This window comes from Corvus kubaryi, unplaced genomic scaffold, assembly GCF_017639235.1.
Source record: "Corvus kubaryi isolate FWS band 111438036 unplaced genomic scaffold, C.kubaryi_AGA036_p1.0 split3-73, whole genome shotgun sequence".
In the NCBI taxonomy this organism is placed as follows: Eukaryota; Metazoa; Chordata; class Aves; order Passeriformes; family Corvidae; genus Corvus; species Corvus kubaryi.
In genome coordinates, this window is record NW_024582091.1 from 13,433,486 (window position 1) to 13,450,081 (window position 16,596).

The window sequence follows — 16,596 nt, forward strand, 5'->3', positions numbered from 1 at the left end:
AGACAACCCTTTCTGCTCCCATATTTAATCTGTACAGGACTGATAATAAAACCAGTCAAGTCAAATGCTACAACTTATCCTTCTCACGTATCCAAGAAAGACTGTCCCTAGTCAGCAAAATACCCCATTTGTCTGAGAGGGGAGGAATGGGAGAAAACAGCTCCAAAGTACCAGCACAGAAAAAGAAGGACAAAGCAGACAATAATTAGGGTAGCAGGAAGACAGAAGACAGCAAACACATGAAAACAGCTGTAGTGCCAAGACCCAGGATCAGTGTGACAAGAGTGCTTACTAACAGCTCCTATTAGAGGGGGTGAATCAGCTAATCAACTGTTGGGGTGGAAACATGCAACAGGGAGGAAAACTTACAGCAACACTATAGCATGTCAGACAGAAGTGACAAGACAACAACTGTGCTCGAAGGAATGCAACAGAAATCACCTGGATGCTTTATCATCTACAGAAATGTAATTTCAGTAAAGTAACACCTACTGGGAAATGTGATAAGTTTAAGGTTCAGCTGCAAGCTATGTAAATATTTTGAGAGATTTTGAAATAGAATAGTAGACTTGGAGCCATATGTTTATGTCCAAATCCAATACTGCAGCTTGCTTACAATTAGATCCACGTCAATCAGAGGCAACAACATAGACTTCAAAGGAGTTACATCTGATTGATGCTGGCACAAATATGGGCATAATCTGGTCTGTGTCAGTAGGGTCTGCAATCACCATCAGATCCTCATTAATTGCTCTGCATGATTATTCACAAATAATAGTAATCCCTGCCAGAGTTTTTAAATGGTTGTCAAAAATACTAAGGATGTGCAAAATGACTAATACACACAGATGGGGAATGCAGCTGATTTCAGCTCTTAATATCTGCTGTACAGATTTAACAGAAGTGGCCCTAAGTGATTGAACAACTTCCAAAAGAGAAAAATGTCTTCAAAATGTAATTGAAGTTGCTGGAATATCATAATGCATACCAGCAACAACGTGGATGTAATTATTACCCCATCAGAGCTGGAAAGACATGAATGCTGGGACTCAACTCCACTAAAATATTGGTCAGCCAAAGTACATTGGGATAAACCTCTCTGATTGCCCCCTTTTTTTTTTTAGTACCAGTGCAAATATCCAAGGCCATGTGGACAAACCATCTTTTGTACTCAAAAGACAATAATAATTCAGGTGTTAGTATACCTACAGATACTTTTTTCTCTTTCACCTAGGTCTGACTAGCAGGTGAACACATCTTACTGAAGATATTTCTTCTTTCCACCCTTCCATCATAAATGCTGTAGCTTCCTCTGTAAGATACTGGGCCACATGACCATTCTTTTCCTTTTCAAGTTCCATGTATCACCAGGTATAGGAGACAGGAGTCTCTGAACTAAGGAAGGAGTATCTTTATCTGCCTGTGCTGAAAATTGAAGCCTCTCCTACAAGGTCATCACCACATTTTATAAATAACAGCATGGCATATACTAACTGTACATAAAGAGAATATATCTTACAGTTTATAATATGAGTTTAGCAATTCACAGATCCAACAACTGAAATATTAGTAATAGACGACAGACTCACATGTAAAGGAATTCCTTTCTATACTTTTGCTCTCCATTTTTAAGTTTTGCAGAACTTGCCACAACGATGTGAAATATAGCTAAATTCCTCCTACTCAGATACACTGCTTTCTGAAAGAAACACAATTATTTGAATACTAAACTTGGATATTTGTAATATCTTGCACTATTAGCAATATATATTACATGATTATATATCACTTGATGGTTATGATGTTTTCCAGGTACTAAACTTTTTCAAACATCTATGTGTAGCCTTCAGGTGAAGCTGAAAGCAACCTCAATATTTGACATTTATACTCCTCGTTCATTGCAAAGATGGATTTTCTATTACTTATTAAAATTCTCACCCCTTTAGAAACTTAAATAGTGACTTGCTTCCCTGGGACATACTGGAATATGTTCAAACTTGTTTGATGCCATGATCAGTCACTCAAAATTTGAGTGCATTGTCAGCAGTTTCTAAGGATAAAGGGCATGTTAAAGAGCAAGTGGATGGTCTTCCTAGTTAGCAGCAGGATTAAGCCTTTTATTTTGCACAAATCCTAATGATTAAGAAATTCTAAGTCAACATGAAAAAAAATTTCACAAAATACATAATGAAACAATAGTCTTCACTGAAATGGAACTGTGGTCATTACAGGGATTTTCAGTAATGGCTTGGAACTCAGAAAAAAAAGAATATCTAATCATAACAGTTACACATATTTTAAATTAGACATGACATCTCATATTCCAGTATTTAAACTAGGCCCTGTTCATACAGGGTTACATATGAGCCCTCTCATTTGGAAGAGGTGATGCCATATAGACATCATTCTAATTTCTAGCCTTTTCCTTTGAGGCACGGTTTTGAGTTAGAGCTCTTGGAGCAAAGTAAAAATGCTAACCAGTATGGTTGCTCTTACAGATAATATCAAAACAGACAGGGAAGAACAACTCAAAGCTTGTCACGTATTGGAGGCTGCATGAAAAGGGTTGATGAAGAGGTATGCACACGGACAAGATGTGAAGCACTGACAAAAGGGAAAGGATTGATGTGGAGACAACTAAAAGGCAGCAAGGATGGCTGCACAGAGGAAGCTACGAAGGCTGCAGAAGTAGACCAAGAAGATTCACCTGGATGATGGAAGGAATGTGAGGTGTTCACTTTGGTAAGGAGAACATTAGAAAGAATGTTTTTATAAAACCTTACAAAGAAAATAAGTGCATATGAAAGATCATAATTTCAATAAAATATTGTAGTGAAGGTATGAGCAAGAGCGTTTGGAAGAAAAGAACTTGGAAAAAATTAATTAAAAATAAGACAGACTGAGAGCCAGGTTGGATGGGCAGCTGAGAGGGGTTTTGAGAGACAGAGTGTAATATCTGCAGATCTGTGAATTCTTTTTACCCTTCTGGGGCACCTGCTGGCATAGCATTTGAGGATTTCAGATATTGGTGAAGGGAGCCTAGAAGAAAGATGGAGAGATTTCCAAGGGCATGTAGAGACAGGATAAGGGGGAATGGATCCAAACTGGAAGAGTATAGGTTTAGATTGGATATCAGGAAAAAAAGTCGTTACTGCAAGAATGGCGAAGCACTGGAACAGGTGGCCCAGGGAAGCTGCGGATGTCCCATCCATAGAAGCGCTCCCCGCCGGGTTGGATGGGGCTCTGAGCAACCTTGCCCTGCCCCTGGCAGATTGTTGGAACTAGATCATCTTTAAGGTCCCTTCCAACCCAAACCAGTCTACTATTTGTCGATTCTGGGGTGGCGACACGACAACCCCTGCAGTGGAAGGAAAGAGAAGAGTTTAAGGGGAGAGGTGCAGCCTTTGGTTTCAGCTGCGACTGTGACTGCCCCGAGGGGCGGCGAGGCCCCCTCTGGCCGTGCCTATGCCTGCGGCGGCCATGGCTGTGCCTGTGCCTGTGGCCATGGCTTGTGGCCGTACCTACTACTACACCTGCGGCTGTGGCTGTCCCTACAGCTGTGCCCGTGGGCGCGCTCCCGCCCTCAGGGCGCGCTCCCGCTCACGGCTGCCGCGTGCCGCGCGTGCCGCGCACACCCCACTAGCCCCGCCCCCCCGCGCGCAGCAGAGCGCCCTTCTCTCCCCTTCCTCCCTCCCACTCCCCCACCCACCACGGAGCCGTCTCTGATTGGCCCGTGTCCCGGCGGCGCTGGCCAATCGGAGGCCGGCCCGGGACCCCGCCTCTTTAGAACCTGGCGGCGGCGGCGCGGCCGGGGACAGCGGCGATGGCGGCGGCGGGGCGGGCGCTGCGCGCGGCGCTCCCCTGCGGGCTCTGGGGCCGCCTGGCCCCGCTGCCGGGCGCGCCCCGCCGGGGCGCTGCGCACTTCGCTTTCCAGCCGGACCCGGCGCCCAGCGAGTACGGTGAGAGCGCGGCTGGGCCGGGGTCCACCCCGCGGGCCGGCCTCAACCTCGCTCTGCTGCCGGGTCCGCCCTGTCGCCCCCGCCTTCTTGGGGGAGGCCGCCAACAACCCCGTCTGGGATGGGAGGGAGGCAGGCAGGCAGAACCCGCCGAGGGCTCGGTGGGGCGCTGCGAGTCGGGCCCCGGGCGGCGGAGGCATCCGCGTGGCCGCGTGACCCCGCTGCGTCCTCGGCGCTTCCACGCTCGGGTGTCCCGCAGAAATCCTGGGCTGTGGGTGGGAAGGCCCCTGTGGGCCGCTGGCGGGGCCGGGGGTGCCGCAGGCCCCCTCGGCGCGGGGCGTGGTGAAGTGTTTCGGGCTGCCAGAGCTGCGGTAGATGGGCCCATCGTGTGCTCAGACCTGCAAGGCCATCCACGGCCCCTGTCCTGTTCCAAAAGCTTCTAACAGTAACTTACTGACTTGACATCTATCCCGGTTTTTGTACTACGTGCTTAGGTCATGAGTGTGATAATAAATCTATGATGAATAAAGACTGCTGTCCGCTGAAATGTTCGAGGTCATCCTCGTGGTCACATGGTTGAGAGTAAACACAGATAACTTGGAAATGAACAGCGCAGGTCGTTTGACTTTTATTTCTGAGATGCATCCCTGCAAATGGCTGGTGCTGAGTTCACCTGGAAGAAGCCTGACAGCTGCAGAACATCTGTTTCTATCACATGAACCTCAATATCCTCTAGAAAACTTGTTACTTAGTGGGATACCTTGGTGTTGCATCTTGGTCATGACCGATAGAAACAGTTTTCTCTGGTAGTGATAAAGATGTACAGGCATCCAAGGTGCCACTGGTGAAGCACATGTGTGGCAGGTTCCTGCTTGAAGTCATGTGAAGAAGCTCTGGTGTGGCATGCCAGTTATTGCCATTTATTAATAGAAAACTAATTCCCTGTGAGTTAAAATACACTTTGAAATTATGTGAAAAGTAGTGGAAGTGAAATAAAGTTTTGTCTATACTGATCCTGATATTGTTGAGATAATAATGCTTTTCCAACTTCGCTGTTCAAATCTGAAAGGCACAATTAGATCCCCCTTTCCTGTGTGGGCTGTTTTACAAAGGCCTGTTTTATAAGCAAGAGAAGCAGGTTAGAACTATCATGGTGAGAAGTTTCTCACAGTAGCTTAAGTAATAGCCATTTATATCAAATACTGGAAGGATGGTATCTTGTAGAAAAGATAACCTAAGTACTAATGTGGATGACTTGGGAAAGAGAGAAACAGCTGCTGTTCCCCAGCTTTTCTTTTCTTGAATTTGTAAATTTTGTTCAGTAGGGATTTTGTATAACTTGAACAGTTCCCGTAGCTTTTTATTTTTTTCACGTTTTCCTTTCCTTAAAGGACCTTGTAAAGTATAACAAGTGAAGTTACCAAGCACAGGAATGTCTAGGAAGGCGGCTACTCAGGTGTGGCATGACATGAGTCTTTAACAAAAAATACTAACATTAATTAACAATTTAGAAGAAAGGGAAGCTGAACATTTGTTGAGATGTACTGTAACTACTGGAAAAAGAATGTAGTTCTCCTTCCTGAATTCTATCACTTGTTATGTTTGTGTGGGATCTTCACATAACCGTCTTACTTATTTATTTAATTTTACACACTGTAGTGTTGGTAGGTAGCATTCTCCTGGTCTGTGGCTTCTAGTCATGACTTAGAGGTTTTGCAAGTTAAAGAGCTACCAAATGTCAGCCAAGCAATTTCTTACTTTCTTGCTTTCTTTTAAGAATTATTTTATTTGCTTGGAGAATCTGAATTGGTCACAGTAGTGAGAACCAGGCTGTTGTTTTGATCCATCTTTGCTTTCAGGCCTCCTTGTTTTTCCCCGCGGTGCTGGAATGAAGAGGGGCACTCTGGTAGCCTTTCTTGGTTTGAATTAAAATTCAAAGATTTTAAGACAGCTTGCTTTTCTTCAGCAAAGTAAACCAAGTTTCTTTCTTTGAACGATGGATTTGATGCTTCAGACACTTACTAACTGCAGTGCACAGAGCAGGCCAGTGGTCTAGAAAACTTCTGATAACAATAGGTGTCTGTAAATGGGAAAGGCTGGAGCTTTAAAAATTGTGATTAAAGAATGATAAAATAAGCTTCATGAGATCCGGTGAATTTTAGCAGGGGGGGATCCCAGGCCTCAAAACAATAGTACGTTGGTTTCTTCCTTTGAAAAGGAAGTCATTGTTCCCAGTGTTTGGCTGAGCATTGCAAAGCTGCATTTGCTCTAGGCAAGAGCATAGTTTTTTGAAAGGAAAATTGGATTCAGGGTAGTAGAATTACAGTCCCTGGGAAGGCAAGGTATACAATGCTCAATCCCATCTATCCTATAATTTAAGTTTATTCAGCAAATGAATCTTGGGTATTCCTAACAGGGATCTTGTTTTTAATGGTAAAGTTTTTAGACATGCTTGCACCAGTGTTTTCTAATGTACTTTGTGTTTTGAACCAAATTGAATTGCTGATGATCACTTTCACACAGGGCAAACTCAGAAGATGAATCTCTTCCAGTCCATAACAAGTGCCTTGGACAATGCTTTAGCCAAAGATCCAACTGCAGGTACCTTATACTTGTTAGTGTGTTTTGCTTTGTGTTTTGGTTTACCTGTGTACAATATTTAATGTATTTCTCACGGCCTTTAAAGTTTTCTAGTAAGTTATTTCTACACTTCGATCTCAAATCTCAAAAATGTGTTGCATTAACAGATTACTAATGGATTGTATGGTCTAAGATGCAGTTGTATCTTCTGTATTCACTCTGTGTATTTCATTTGAAAGTGAGGACAGAAGATACATTATTTAACATGCTTATAAGTATTATTGATGAGAACTGTACTTAAGGGCAGCTTGAGTCCCACCAGTAGGAGTTTTAAAAATGTAAGCGTTACTTGTAAATTTCTTAAACTTTCTCTAAAACCGGTATTTTTTTTGAGACCATATATTCCTCACTCCATACATTCTGCTTTCTTCTGCCCTCCAAAATTAATTTATAGCTTTACAGATATCTGTTCATTGTTGTGCATAGGCAGTATAAGATTTGCTAGGCTTTTGCAGTCTGGATAACCCAAAACTTGAAGATGCTGCTTCATTATAGTGGCATTTAAAAGGCTTGTCCTAAACTCTTGCACAAAACTATTTAGTCCACTTTTAATTCTTATCTATAACAGGAGGTCTTTTGCTTCTGTTGTCCTAACAAAGGCATGATGATGGCCAGATATCTGAAGGAGATGCTTCAGAACACAGCTGCAAAGTTTGCCTCATCTTGTGTAATTTTGGGTTTTCTTTTAAGTATGTTAGTAACGCTTTTTGGCACTGCTTGAACCACTGCTCAACCTAAAGTCTGACTAATTGTCTAATCTGTTGGGACAAATTCCGTGTTGTCTGTCCCGTACTATGCCTGTATACATTCCCTCTCAATCTACAGCTGTGTTATATGCACCTCGATTAGATTAAACTTAGACAACTGAGGGTAAATTAGGGCTGAGAACAGATTTTAGTACCACTTCTATAGAATCTGCCATATAAAAGCAAGTAGAATGTTAGTCCAGCAGGAACCTAGACTCATATATAATGTTCAGCCTTTAGAGAACCAGTTGCTCTAAGGTTCCAGTCTTGCTCATCAGCTTTGCAGGGCTGAGTCTTTGTAAAGCCCTTTGCAAGACCATGTTGGAGTTCTACAGTGCAGACGTGAGTTCTCGGAATCGCTGCACTTACTGAATTAATTAGGACTTTTCGCAATAGAAAACATCCTTCATATGTTTTTTGTTGTATGGGAATTGAGCAATTGTTTAAGTGTGGAAATCCTCATACTTGTGTTGTTGAGAATTAGAATCTCTCCAGGAAAATATATTTCAGTGGCTAAACTGAGTAAATCCATTCAAGTTTGTGGATACCAGCATTAAATGGGAATATTTTTGTAGATGCCAGCTGGCTCAAAAGTAAGGAGCCATATGGTAACAGAAAGGTTTTAGTACATTAAATCCCTCACAAATTATTGCTAAAAATTAATTAGAGAAGTGATCTAGGGACATAGTTCAATCATACACCCCGTGAGTGCATTCATTTTATATCATTATAGAAGTTATTTTTCTTTAAGTGGTGTCATTGATGTGATTAGCACAAGAATCTTAATCCCTTTTAGTGATTCCAACCAGAAATTTATTTTATTTAATTAAGAATAGTATTTGAAAGGCAAGAAGGTTAACTTATTATTTTGTGTCCTTTGGAATATGGAGAATATTGAGGAATTGGGGAATAATCAGAACTGACCCTAGTTCATGCAAGCAGCTGTTGGTGATACTGCTGCACATCTTACATGCTTAAAAAATTGAAATGTGCAATACTTGTTTCTGTGAAATAAATAATAAAACTGTTTTAAGAAAAATTAGACATAACCGTTCCATAAATTCAAAGAAAAAAACCCAAACAGATTAGTTGATATGAAGCTAAGTTTTAAAGGCAAATACTTTTCGTGATAAAACTTTATTGACCACAAGAATAGCAGTGTTAAATACTGAGAACTGTCCTAGTTGATAAATAGTCATAGTTTCTGTAGGAGTTTCTTAGAAGTCATTCTTCAGGGATCTGGCAAGTATATTTGGAGAAGGTTTGGAACTTCATATTGGATTGGTATTTTGAAAAAAACTTCACTTTGATGATTTTCAAAACGCTATATTACTGATATCTGTGGATGAAGAATGTAAATGGTTACCAGTTGAAACAGAAGGCTTAATTTCAATGACTCTGTAGTGACTGAATGTGATTGCTTTTTGGAATTTTACTCATTTAGACACTGTGTTGTCATAGGATATTTCAGAAAAACAATTAGTTTAATGAAACCCTAACAGAATCAGTTTTGTAAATTCTGTTTTGAGACAGCTGTGTTGGTGTTCTGATTTCTCATTAACCTTGGTTCTTCATTTGTTATAGTCAGGCTGTGCATAAGAAGTGCTTAGATCTAAATAAATCTTGAAATGACATGAAATTTTAGGTGTTACTTTTTTCAGTGTCTCATATAAAAAGCCTTTGGAACATGATCATTTATAAGTAAGATATGTTGGAGTAATATTAGCCTCCCCTGCTGTTCTTCTTTTCAGTTGTATTTGGTGAAGACGTGGCCTTTGGTGGAGTCTTCAGATGTACAGTTGGCTTGCGAGACAAATATGGTAAGTTAATTTATAAATCTGACATCAGTTTCATATTAACATCTCTGCTCTTTTTTTTATCCATCTTGCTATGACAAGTACTGTTACTGGAATGCTGAAAAACCGTAAAATCAATGTTTCATGTATGGCAGGCTACTTAGTGCACAGCATTTTACAGATCTTGGAAGCTGGTTGTGGATACAGTAACATGATACAGCTTTTAATTTGGCAATTGCTACTCCCCCCCTGCAAATGCTACTCCCCCACTGGGCTGTTAAAGAGGAGGTTATAAAATATTAGGTTTCAGCAGCTTACTTTCTTCAAGGCACAGAGATGACTGGGACGTTTTGCAGCTAGTGGTTAAATCTGTTTAATGATAATAAAGATATGTTACAGCCATCTAGGGGAACAAAGATCCACATTTTTTTTGAGCAAACCAAGAAAGGGAGAGGACAAAGACTATACTTATAAGAAGTTTCAGAAACACAACCATTTTTTGTTGCCTTGCTTCTCTGCATCAATTATTATGTGCATGTTCTCTTGCTCTCTAGTTTACACGTTAATGTTCAAATAATTTGGATAGAACTTCTGTTAGCAATGATCTTTAGTGCTGCTTGTTGAGATTGAGTTACAGTTCTGTAACTGGTGTGATATGTTGTCTCTGTGTACTAGACTCCATAAGAAAACCAGGCCTCTGAGACAGGAACCAGTTGCTGGAAACATAGGCAACAGAAGACATTGTTTGGGAAATAAGCAGCAGGAACAGATGGTTGCATAAGCAACTTTCTTGGGGCTTAGTGAACATCTCCAGTTTAAAAGACAGAAGGGACAAACTTTATTTGTAAGGGTGGTGCTTTGAGGGTCATTTGATGGGGTTTTTGATGTAAGACAGTCATATAATATTGGAATGAAGGAAAGAGATGATTTAATCTTTGTTGTAGCATTTTATTGATAGTGTATTCCAAAGTGCCAGTGCTGTTCAAAGACTCTGTGACAGCCCTGAGAGAGCACAGGGGGTCTGTTGAGGGAGTGCAAAGGACTGTTTACACTGTGCTCATCAGGATGATAACCAGCAGTCACAGCACATCAGCAGCCTAGCTAGAATCAGGTTTATTTCATGGGTATAATAACAAAGATTTTAAATTAGATTTTTGAGGAATCTGTGATGTGACTTTGGGAATATTTGGAAAGAACTCCTTTAAAGTGTGAGAGGGAACATGAGAATTGGGGAAGTACTTATATGAACACTGAACAAGGACTAATGACACTGGTATTGCCATTTGCTCAAAAAGGGTACTGACCTCTTCAGGGTGAATAAGAGGATAGATTTTATGAGGAAAAACTAAGAAGTACTCTTGTTTCATGGGATTGTAAAGTAAAATGGGTACGTATATAAAGTGTTGGTCAGATCAGATTAACAAGGTAGGACTCTGCCTCTTCACATTCATTCAGACTATTGCAAAGATCATACTTGCTAGAGGAAAAGTGTGTCAGCTAGAAGAGAAAATTTGAAATTTTGAAAAAAAATTGACATTTGAAAAATTTGAGAAGCTTTTTGATGTTTTCCTACATTTATAAAAAATTTTGCAGATTCTGGTGTTTGGCCTAGGTGAAAAGTGAACTGAAGATGTTGATAGTGATTGCGGGAGAGGGAGGTGGAGAAGGCAGAGCTTGATGTGGGTGTTTGACCCTGGCTAGAGGCCAGTACCCACCAAAGCTGCTCTATTACTCCCCTCCTCAACTGGACATAGGAGAGAAAATATAGCAAAAGGCTCATGAGTTGATACAAGGATATGGAAAGGTCACAAACTGATTACTGCCATGGGCAAAACAGACTTACAGAAATCGGTTGAATTTATTAGCAATCAAAATCAGAATAGGATAATGAGAAATAAAACAAATCTTAAAAACATGTTCCCTCTACCCCTCCCTCCTTTCTGGGCTTAACTTCACTCCTGATTCTCTACCTCCTCCTCCCCCACTGCAGCACAGGGAAACAGAGAATTGGGGTTATGGTCAGTTCATCACTTGTTGTCTCTGCCACTGCTTCTTCCTCAGGGAGACAAGTGCTTTCCCTGCTCCAACATGGAGTCCCTCCCATGGGAGACAGTTCTCCATGAACTTCTCTAGCATGACTCTTTCCCCTGGGTTGCAGTTCTTCATTAAGTGCTCCAGCGTGGGTCCTTTCCACAAGGTGCAGTCCTTCAGGAACAGGCTGCTCCAGCGTGGTCCCACATAGGGTCACAAACCTGCCAGCAAAGCTACTCCGGTATGAGCTCCTCTCTCCACAGGGCCACAGGTTCTGCCAGGAGCTGCTCCAGTGCAGGCTTCCCACAGGTTTACAACCTTTTTTTTTGGCATCCATCTGCTCCGATGTGGGTTCCTCGAGGGGGCTGCAGATGGGTCTCTTCCCCCATCGTGGTCTGCAGGGGCACAGCCACCTCACCATGGTATCCACCACAGGCTGCAGGTGAATCTCTGCTTTGGCGTCTGGAGCACCTCCTCCCCCTGCTGCTTCACTGGCCTTGGGGCCTGCAGGGCTGTTCCTCTCACGTATTTTCACTCTGCTCTTGTCTGAGCACAATCATGGCCGTGCCATAACTTTTTTTGTTTCCTTCTTATATAGCCCTTGGCCAGAGGTGGGTCTGTCCTGGAGCCGACTGACGTTGGCCCTCTTGGACACAGGGGAAGTTCCTGGCAGCTTCTCACAGAAGCTACCCCATCACTCTTCCCCTTCTATCAAAACCTGGCCATGCAAACCCAATATGCAGGAAAAATAAAAGTTCTATATGATCCTGCTGAGGTGCACATAAGTAAATGAAGACAATATCTGAACTGAAGTTTGAACAGAAAGAGTGTCTGAAGATAAGGTCCTGGATTCAGGACTCATTTACTGAATGGTAATTCAGCTTTGTAAGGCAGGTAAGAGGACATGTGTAACTCAGCTTCTTTCTTCATTCAGTGGAAAACAGGCAGTGACTGAAGAGGGAATGCCAAAGATGAATTGGAGGTGGTACTGAAAATGTAGTTACAATGCTGAGGAGAAACAGAAAAGACTGAAAGTGCAAAAATTGAAAGAATACAATGTTTTGAAGGATGTGTCTGCCTATCAGTGTAGTCTCAGAGATTAAATAAGTTCTAGATGGAATGCTTGTTTTATGAAAAGGCTAGATTCCTTGTAAAATAAGGAGAAATTCCAGATGGAAGTGACAACCAACCAACCTGATGAATCTTATGAGGAAGATTACATACACTTACTGACTCTTTCCCCATTCCCCTCCTGAATTTACTGTCAAATTAATAATAAGTGATACAAGTAATATCATATGAGGTTGTTTGTATATGTTGATATAAAATATGAAGGAATTAATGGGGTTTTTTTCTCCTGTCCTGGAAGAGGGAGGCTGACTTTTTTTTTCATTTGTTTAGTTTCTTTTCCTTGTAGATAATTAAAATCACTAGGTGGCAGTCTATGCCTGTAAGTTGTTATTTTGGTACAAATTAGTAGTTCCTTTGTAAGCACTTTTATAGAGGTCAAGGTATAAATATCATCTAATATTACAGTAGGAAGAATTTAATATATTAATACTCAGTAGCAGTATTATAGAGATGTTGGTTGCCATCCAGAATGTTACTGAAGTCTCTCTGGAGAGACAGAGAAGAAATTTGCTTTTAGAATAAATTTGTCATTAAATATAAAAGCTGCCTCTTTCCTTTTTTTTTTTCCTAGTGCAGTATTATGTTGCATAAGCACAGCCAGAGGCCTATACTAGTAAGTGAAGGAAAGCTCATTGACTTTTTAAGGAAATAAATCCAACCTTTTGATCAGATGAATTTTTAACATGCTACCAGGAATTTTGTTTAAAAATATTTAGTTAAGAAATCGTATGTAAATAAGTCAGTGTGTGGAAGTTTCATTTCCGTGATAGTATGACTAAAGGTAGTGTGTTTGTTCCTATAAATCTTATGTCTAGATCTGAAATAGTGATTCCGGTTTTCTGGCATTGAATTGAACGCTTAAAAATCTGTCGCTGTATAATCAATCCTCCATTCTGAAAATGAGTAGACTTTCTGAAATATTTATGCAGAATGCTCCTTTCAGATAAGGGAAGTAAGTGTTGTACAGTTATTTTCCTTTGTCCCCTCCCTCTGGTCTGGTACACTGGAAGGCATATTCATGTTTATTTCTTATCTCCTTCCCCATCACCCTCTGACAGGTTTTTGATTGTCACCGTTTTGCAGAAGTTATATCCTCTAACCTCTAGAGTATCTTTATTGAAATAAGGCATGCCCGCTGTTCTGTAGTCCTGCTCTCTGGAGGTGTTTCCTGTCTTTAGAGCAGTGTGATGCAAACTGCCTCCTGTATTTTTATAGCCTAGGTAATGTGTGCAAGCATTTTAATTTTTTTTTTTTTTAAAGGGAAGTACATTGTTATTTCAGTCCTTGGTATCTATTTGTCCTTGAGTCTGCAAATGCATTTGAAACAATGATCTTGGAGTGGGAATGCATATCCCATTGCTCTGCCTGAAGTGTGAAATAAAGTTGCAACGTGTAAAGATCAGTATCATCCATGTTACGGAATATATAGAGGAGATCAGAGGTAGGAATTAGATCATAGGAGATAAAGAAATGGGAGGAGAAAAACAGAGGCAAAAATAAGGTAAAAATGGAGAAAGTGGACAGAAGTGAAGACTGAGAAACAAGAATAGCAGAAATAGTGATTGACAAGGAATGTCACTCAGAAGAATGGTAGGGCAGGTTTTTTTGTGTAACTCAAAAAAATACCAAAAAATCTATCTATCTGTCCCCCTGTGGCCAAGAAAGGAAAATTACATAAACAGGGGCAGTGAGGTGTATATATATAAAATACCTTTCCTTGAATGGTCTTTCTGCTGTTCTCTGAACACCTACAGCTTCAGGGCTTCCTTTTCTTTCACACCGTTCTGGCCTGCACTTGAAGGGAGGCTCTAATGTGCACTTGCTGCCATGTCAAGAGATTGTCCTTCTTGAGGGTAAGGATCAGGAGCTTCCTGACTATTTTAGAGCTCGATGTTTTGAGAATGTGGAATAGGATCAGTCCTTGCTCAGAACTTGGAGAGTCCAACAGAAAAAAGGTGAGCTTGGCAGGTCTTTCCCATAGCAGTGCTTGGGTAGAGGGTGACTTCTTTTTGGGTTTATATGTTCACTTTTACACATGAAGTTTGCAAATTTTTTGAGGTTCTGCTCAATTCCTTATTGCACAGCAGCCTGCAGTTCCTTGTCATGCAATGTTCTTCTATTTGCCATCGAGGGAATTTAGGCAACTGTAAGTTAGATTCCCAATATTTGCAGGCCTGAATAGATTGTTTTCTAAGTTTTTGAGCTATTGAAAATTATTTTTGACTGAAAGAGTAGTGTAAATGACTCTTTTATTTTCAATAGGGAATTCCTGAATAATGCCATTTTAATTTCCTTGCACCTATTTGCAAATGCAGGTAGAATGTGACTACTTTGAATGGGAGTTTTTATTTCAGAGATTCTCTCAGTTCCTCGAGGATGTCACTCTGGAGGATGGCAAATGCTTGCCCAGGGTATGAGAGAACTTGGCCTAGTGCTGTCCCTCCGGAGTTCTGAACTTAGTCCACAAAGAATTGACTGAGATGCTGAAGCTGATCTTTATAGTGATACAGAAGAAACGGTTTTGTCAGCAGTTCTTTTGAAATGTTTTGGAATTAATTTGTCTTTTGCTCATGTGATTCATTTGTCACTGTTTGGGATCCTCTGTGTGATAGTAGAGTGAACAAGAGGAAGATAAGTTTCTTCCTTTCTGGATTAATGTCCCATCACTGGTGGGAGGGTTTTTGACTCATGGCTTTTTATTTTTCATCTGTTCTGTTTGGTCTCTGTTACTGCTGTTCCCCTCCTTTTGTTTGTCGGCGCACACAGAGATGTACTGCCCACAGTAGCTTACGGTGCTCTCAAACACAGTCAGTTAGAACAAAGTGCCTTTCCCAAGGTTTCTGTGTAATATTGCTAAAATGTTCTAGAGTGATGTTTGCTGCCTTTGTTAGAAATGCAGTGTTGACTTTCAGTTTGTGGCCTGATTTAGTCCCCAAGTTTTTCTAATCTACTGCTGTGCAGCCATGAATTGCTTTTTTTGTGGGTAGACACTTGATAACATGAAACTCAGATGATAACAAGAACAGCTGTGTGCCCCTCCTATACCTACGTAGGCTAAACCAAAATCAATCTCAGATCATTTCCTTTTAGGTAATTCTGAGTTACACACGTGGCTAGAGACATTAATACATGCAGACAGTAGTAAATGTGTAATAAGCAGCTTAATTTTTTTTCTCCTTACTCGTTTTTCAGTTTTGTCATGTGGAGTGGAAAGGGTGTGCCCAAGTAACTTGAAATGTAATTCTCATTTTTCCCTAATATTTTCAAGCATATAGGATTGTTTTGTATATAATCCTTCCTGTGCCTAATTATTATTTTGATGCAGCTAGAAGTGTAAATATAGTTGGTAGGATTATTTTCTTCCAAACCAGCTTTAAAAAAAAAGTGTGAAATAGACGGGGAGCAGATTGTAAACAGTAATTTCTGTCTGTTCAGTCAGTTCAGGATATTTTCTTGCAAATTGATAAATCACAGGAAGAAAAGGAACATCAGGAGAGGTAACACTTGTGTTGAATCCTGTGAGAACAGGGGGAGTTGAATCAGAAATTTCCCCTGTGGAAAATTTCAAACACATCAAAAAGCAAGTGACTGAACAACATACGAAACCACAGTTGTAGCAAGAAAATAGTATCCTTATGTTCCTTATGTTCCTTATGTTAGGATGACCGGGCCACATTAGCCATCAGCTGGATGCTTTAAAAATGATTTTATTTATCACTTCCATATTTGTTTTCCTTTCCTTTCTGTCTGCCTTACAAAATTTTCTCTCTGAAGCACAGGGAATGTTTTGGGACAGATCAGCTGGCAAAGGCTGTTTTTAGCCTTCAGTGGTGGGAGTTTCTCTAGCTTTCCTACACACGGGGTCCCAGTGCAGGGTTATTATTATGGTTTGAAGCTTTTCTTTATTGATCAGTTTTCTCTGAACTCTGGTTGCTGCAGCTGGAGGGTATAGAGCATTCAAAACTGAATACTTTACTCTTGTGTTTTACTGAGTAAAACCTGGTTGCTTACAGCTCTCTGTTGTTACATCTCATGATAATACTAGCTTGTCTTGCAGCAATAATGTTTATTTACAACACCTGATCCACTATAATCCCTGGTTGTTATTCTGTAGACCTTGTGTCTAAGGTGTAAACACCTGTGTGAGTTTTCAGGGAACACTTTATTCTCGGTAAATGAATCATTTATTTATAGTCCAGTAGACTAATTCAGGAGTCTTCGTTTATTTGGCCAGGAGATGGCTGTACCTAGCCATGCCCAAGGGACACCAGCCTTTCTGAAAAAATGGTAGTCATT

At 40.8% G+C, this 16,596-nt stretch overlaps 1 protein-coding gene across 2 annotated transcripts in view; it reads left to right on the top strand.

Annotated features, from left to right (window-relative positions):
- The first annotated feature begins 3,814 nt into the window (after positions 1-3,814).
- Positions 3,815-16,596, top strand: part of BCKDHB (branched chain keto acid dehydrogenase E1 subunit beta) — a 116,563-nt gene continuing 103,781 nt past the window's right edge. For both annotated transcript variants that reach the window (XM_042016692.1, XM_042016693.1), the window contains exons 1-3: positions 3,815-3,959; positions 6,480-6,557; positions 9,094-9,162. In XM_042016692.1, coding sequence (XP_041872626.1) covers positions 3,824-3,959; positions 6,480-6,557; positions 9,094-9,162 — 283 coding nt within the window. In that variant the 5' untranslated portion in view covers positions 3,815-3,823. The remainder of the gene's footprint in view (positions 3,960-6,479; positions 6,558-9,093; positions 9,163-16,596) is intronic.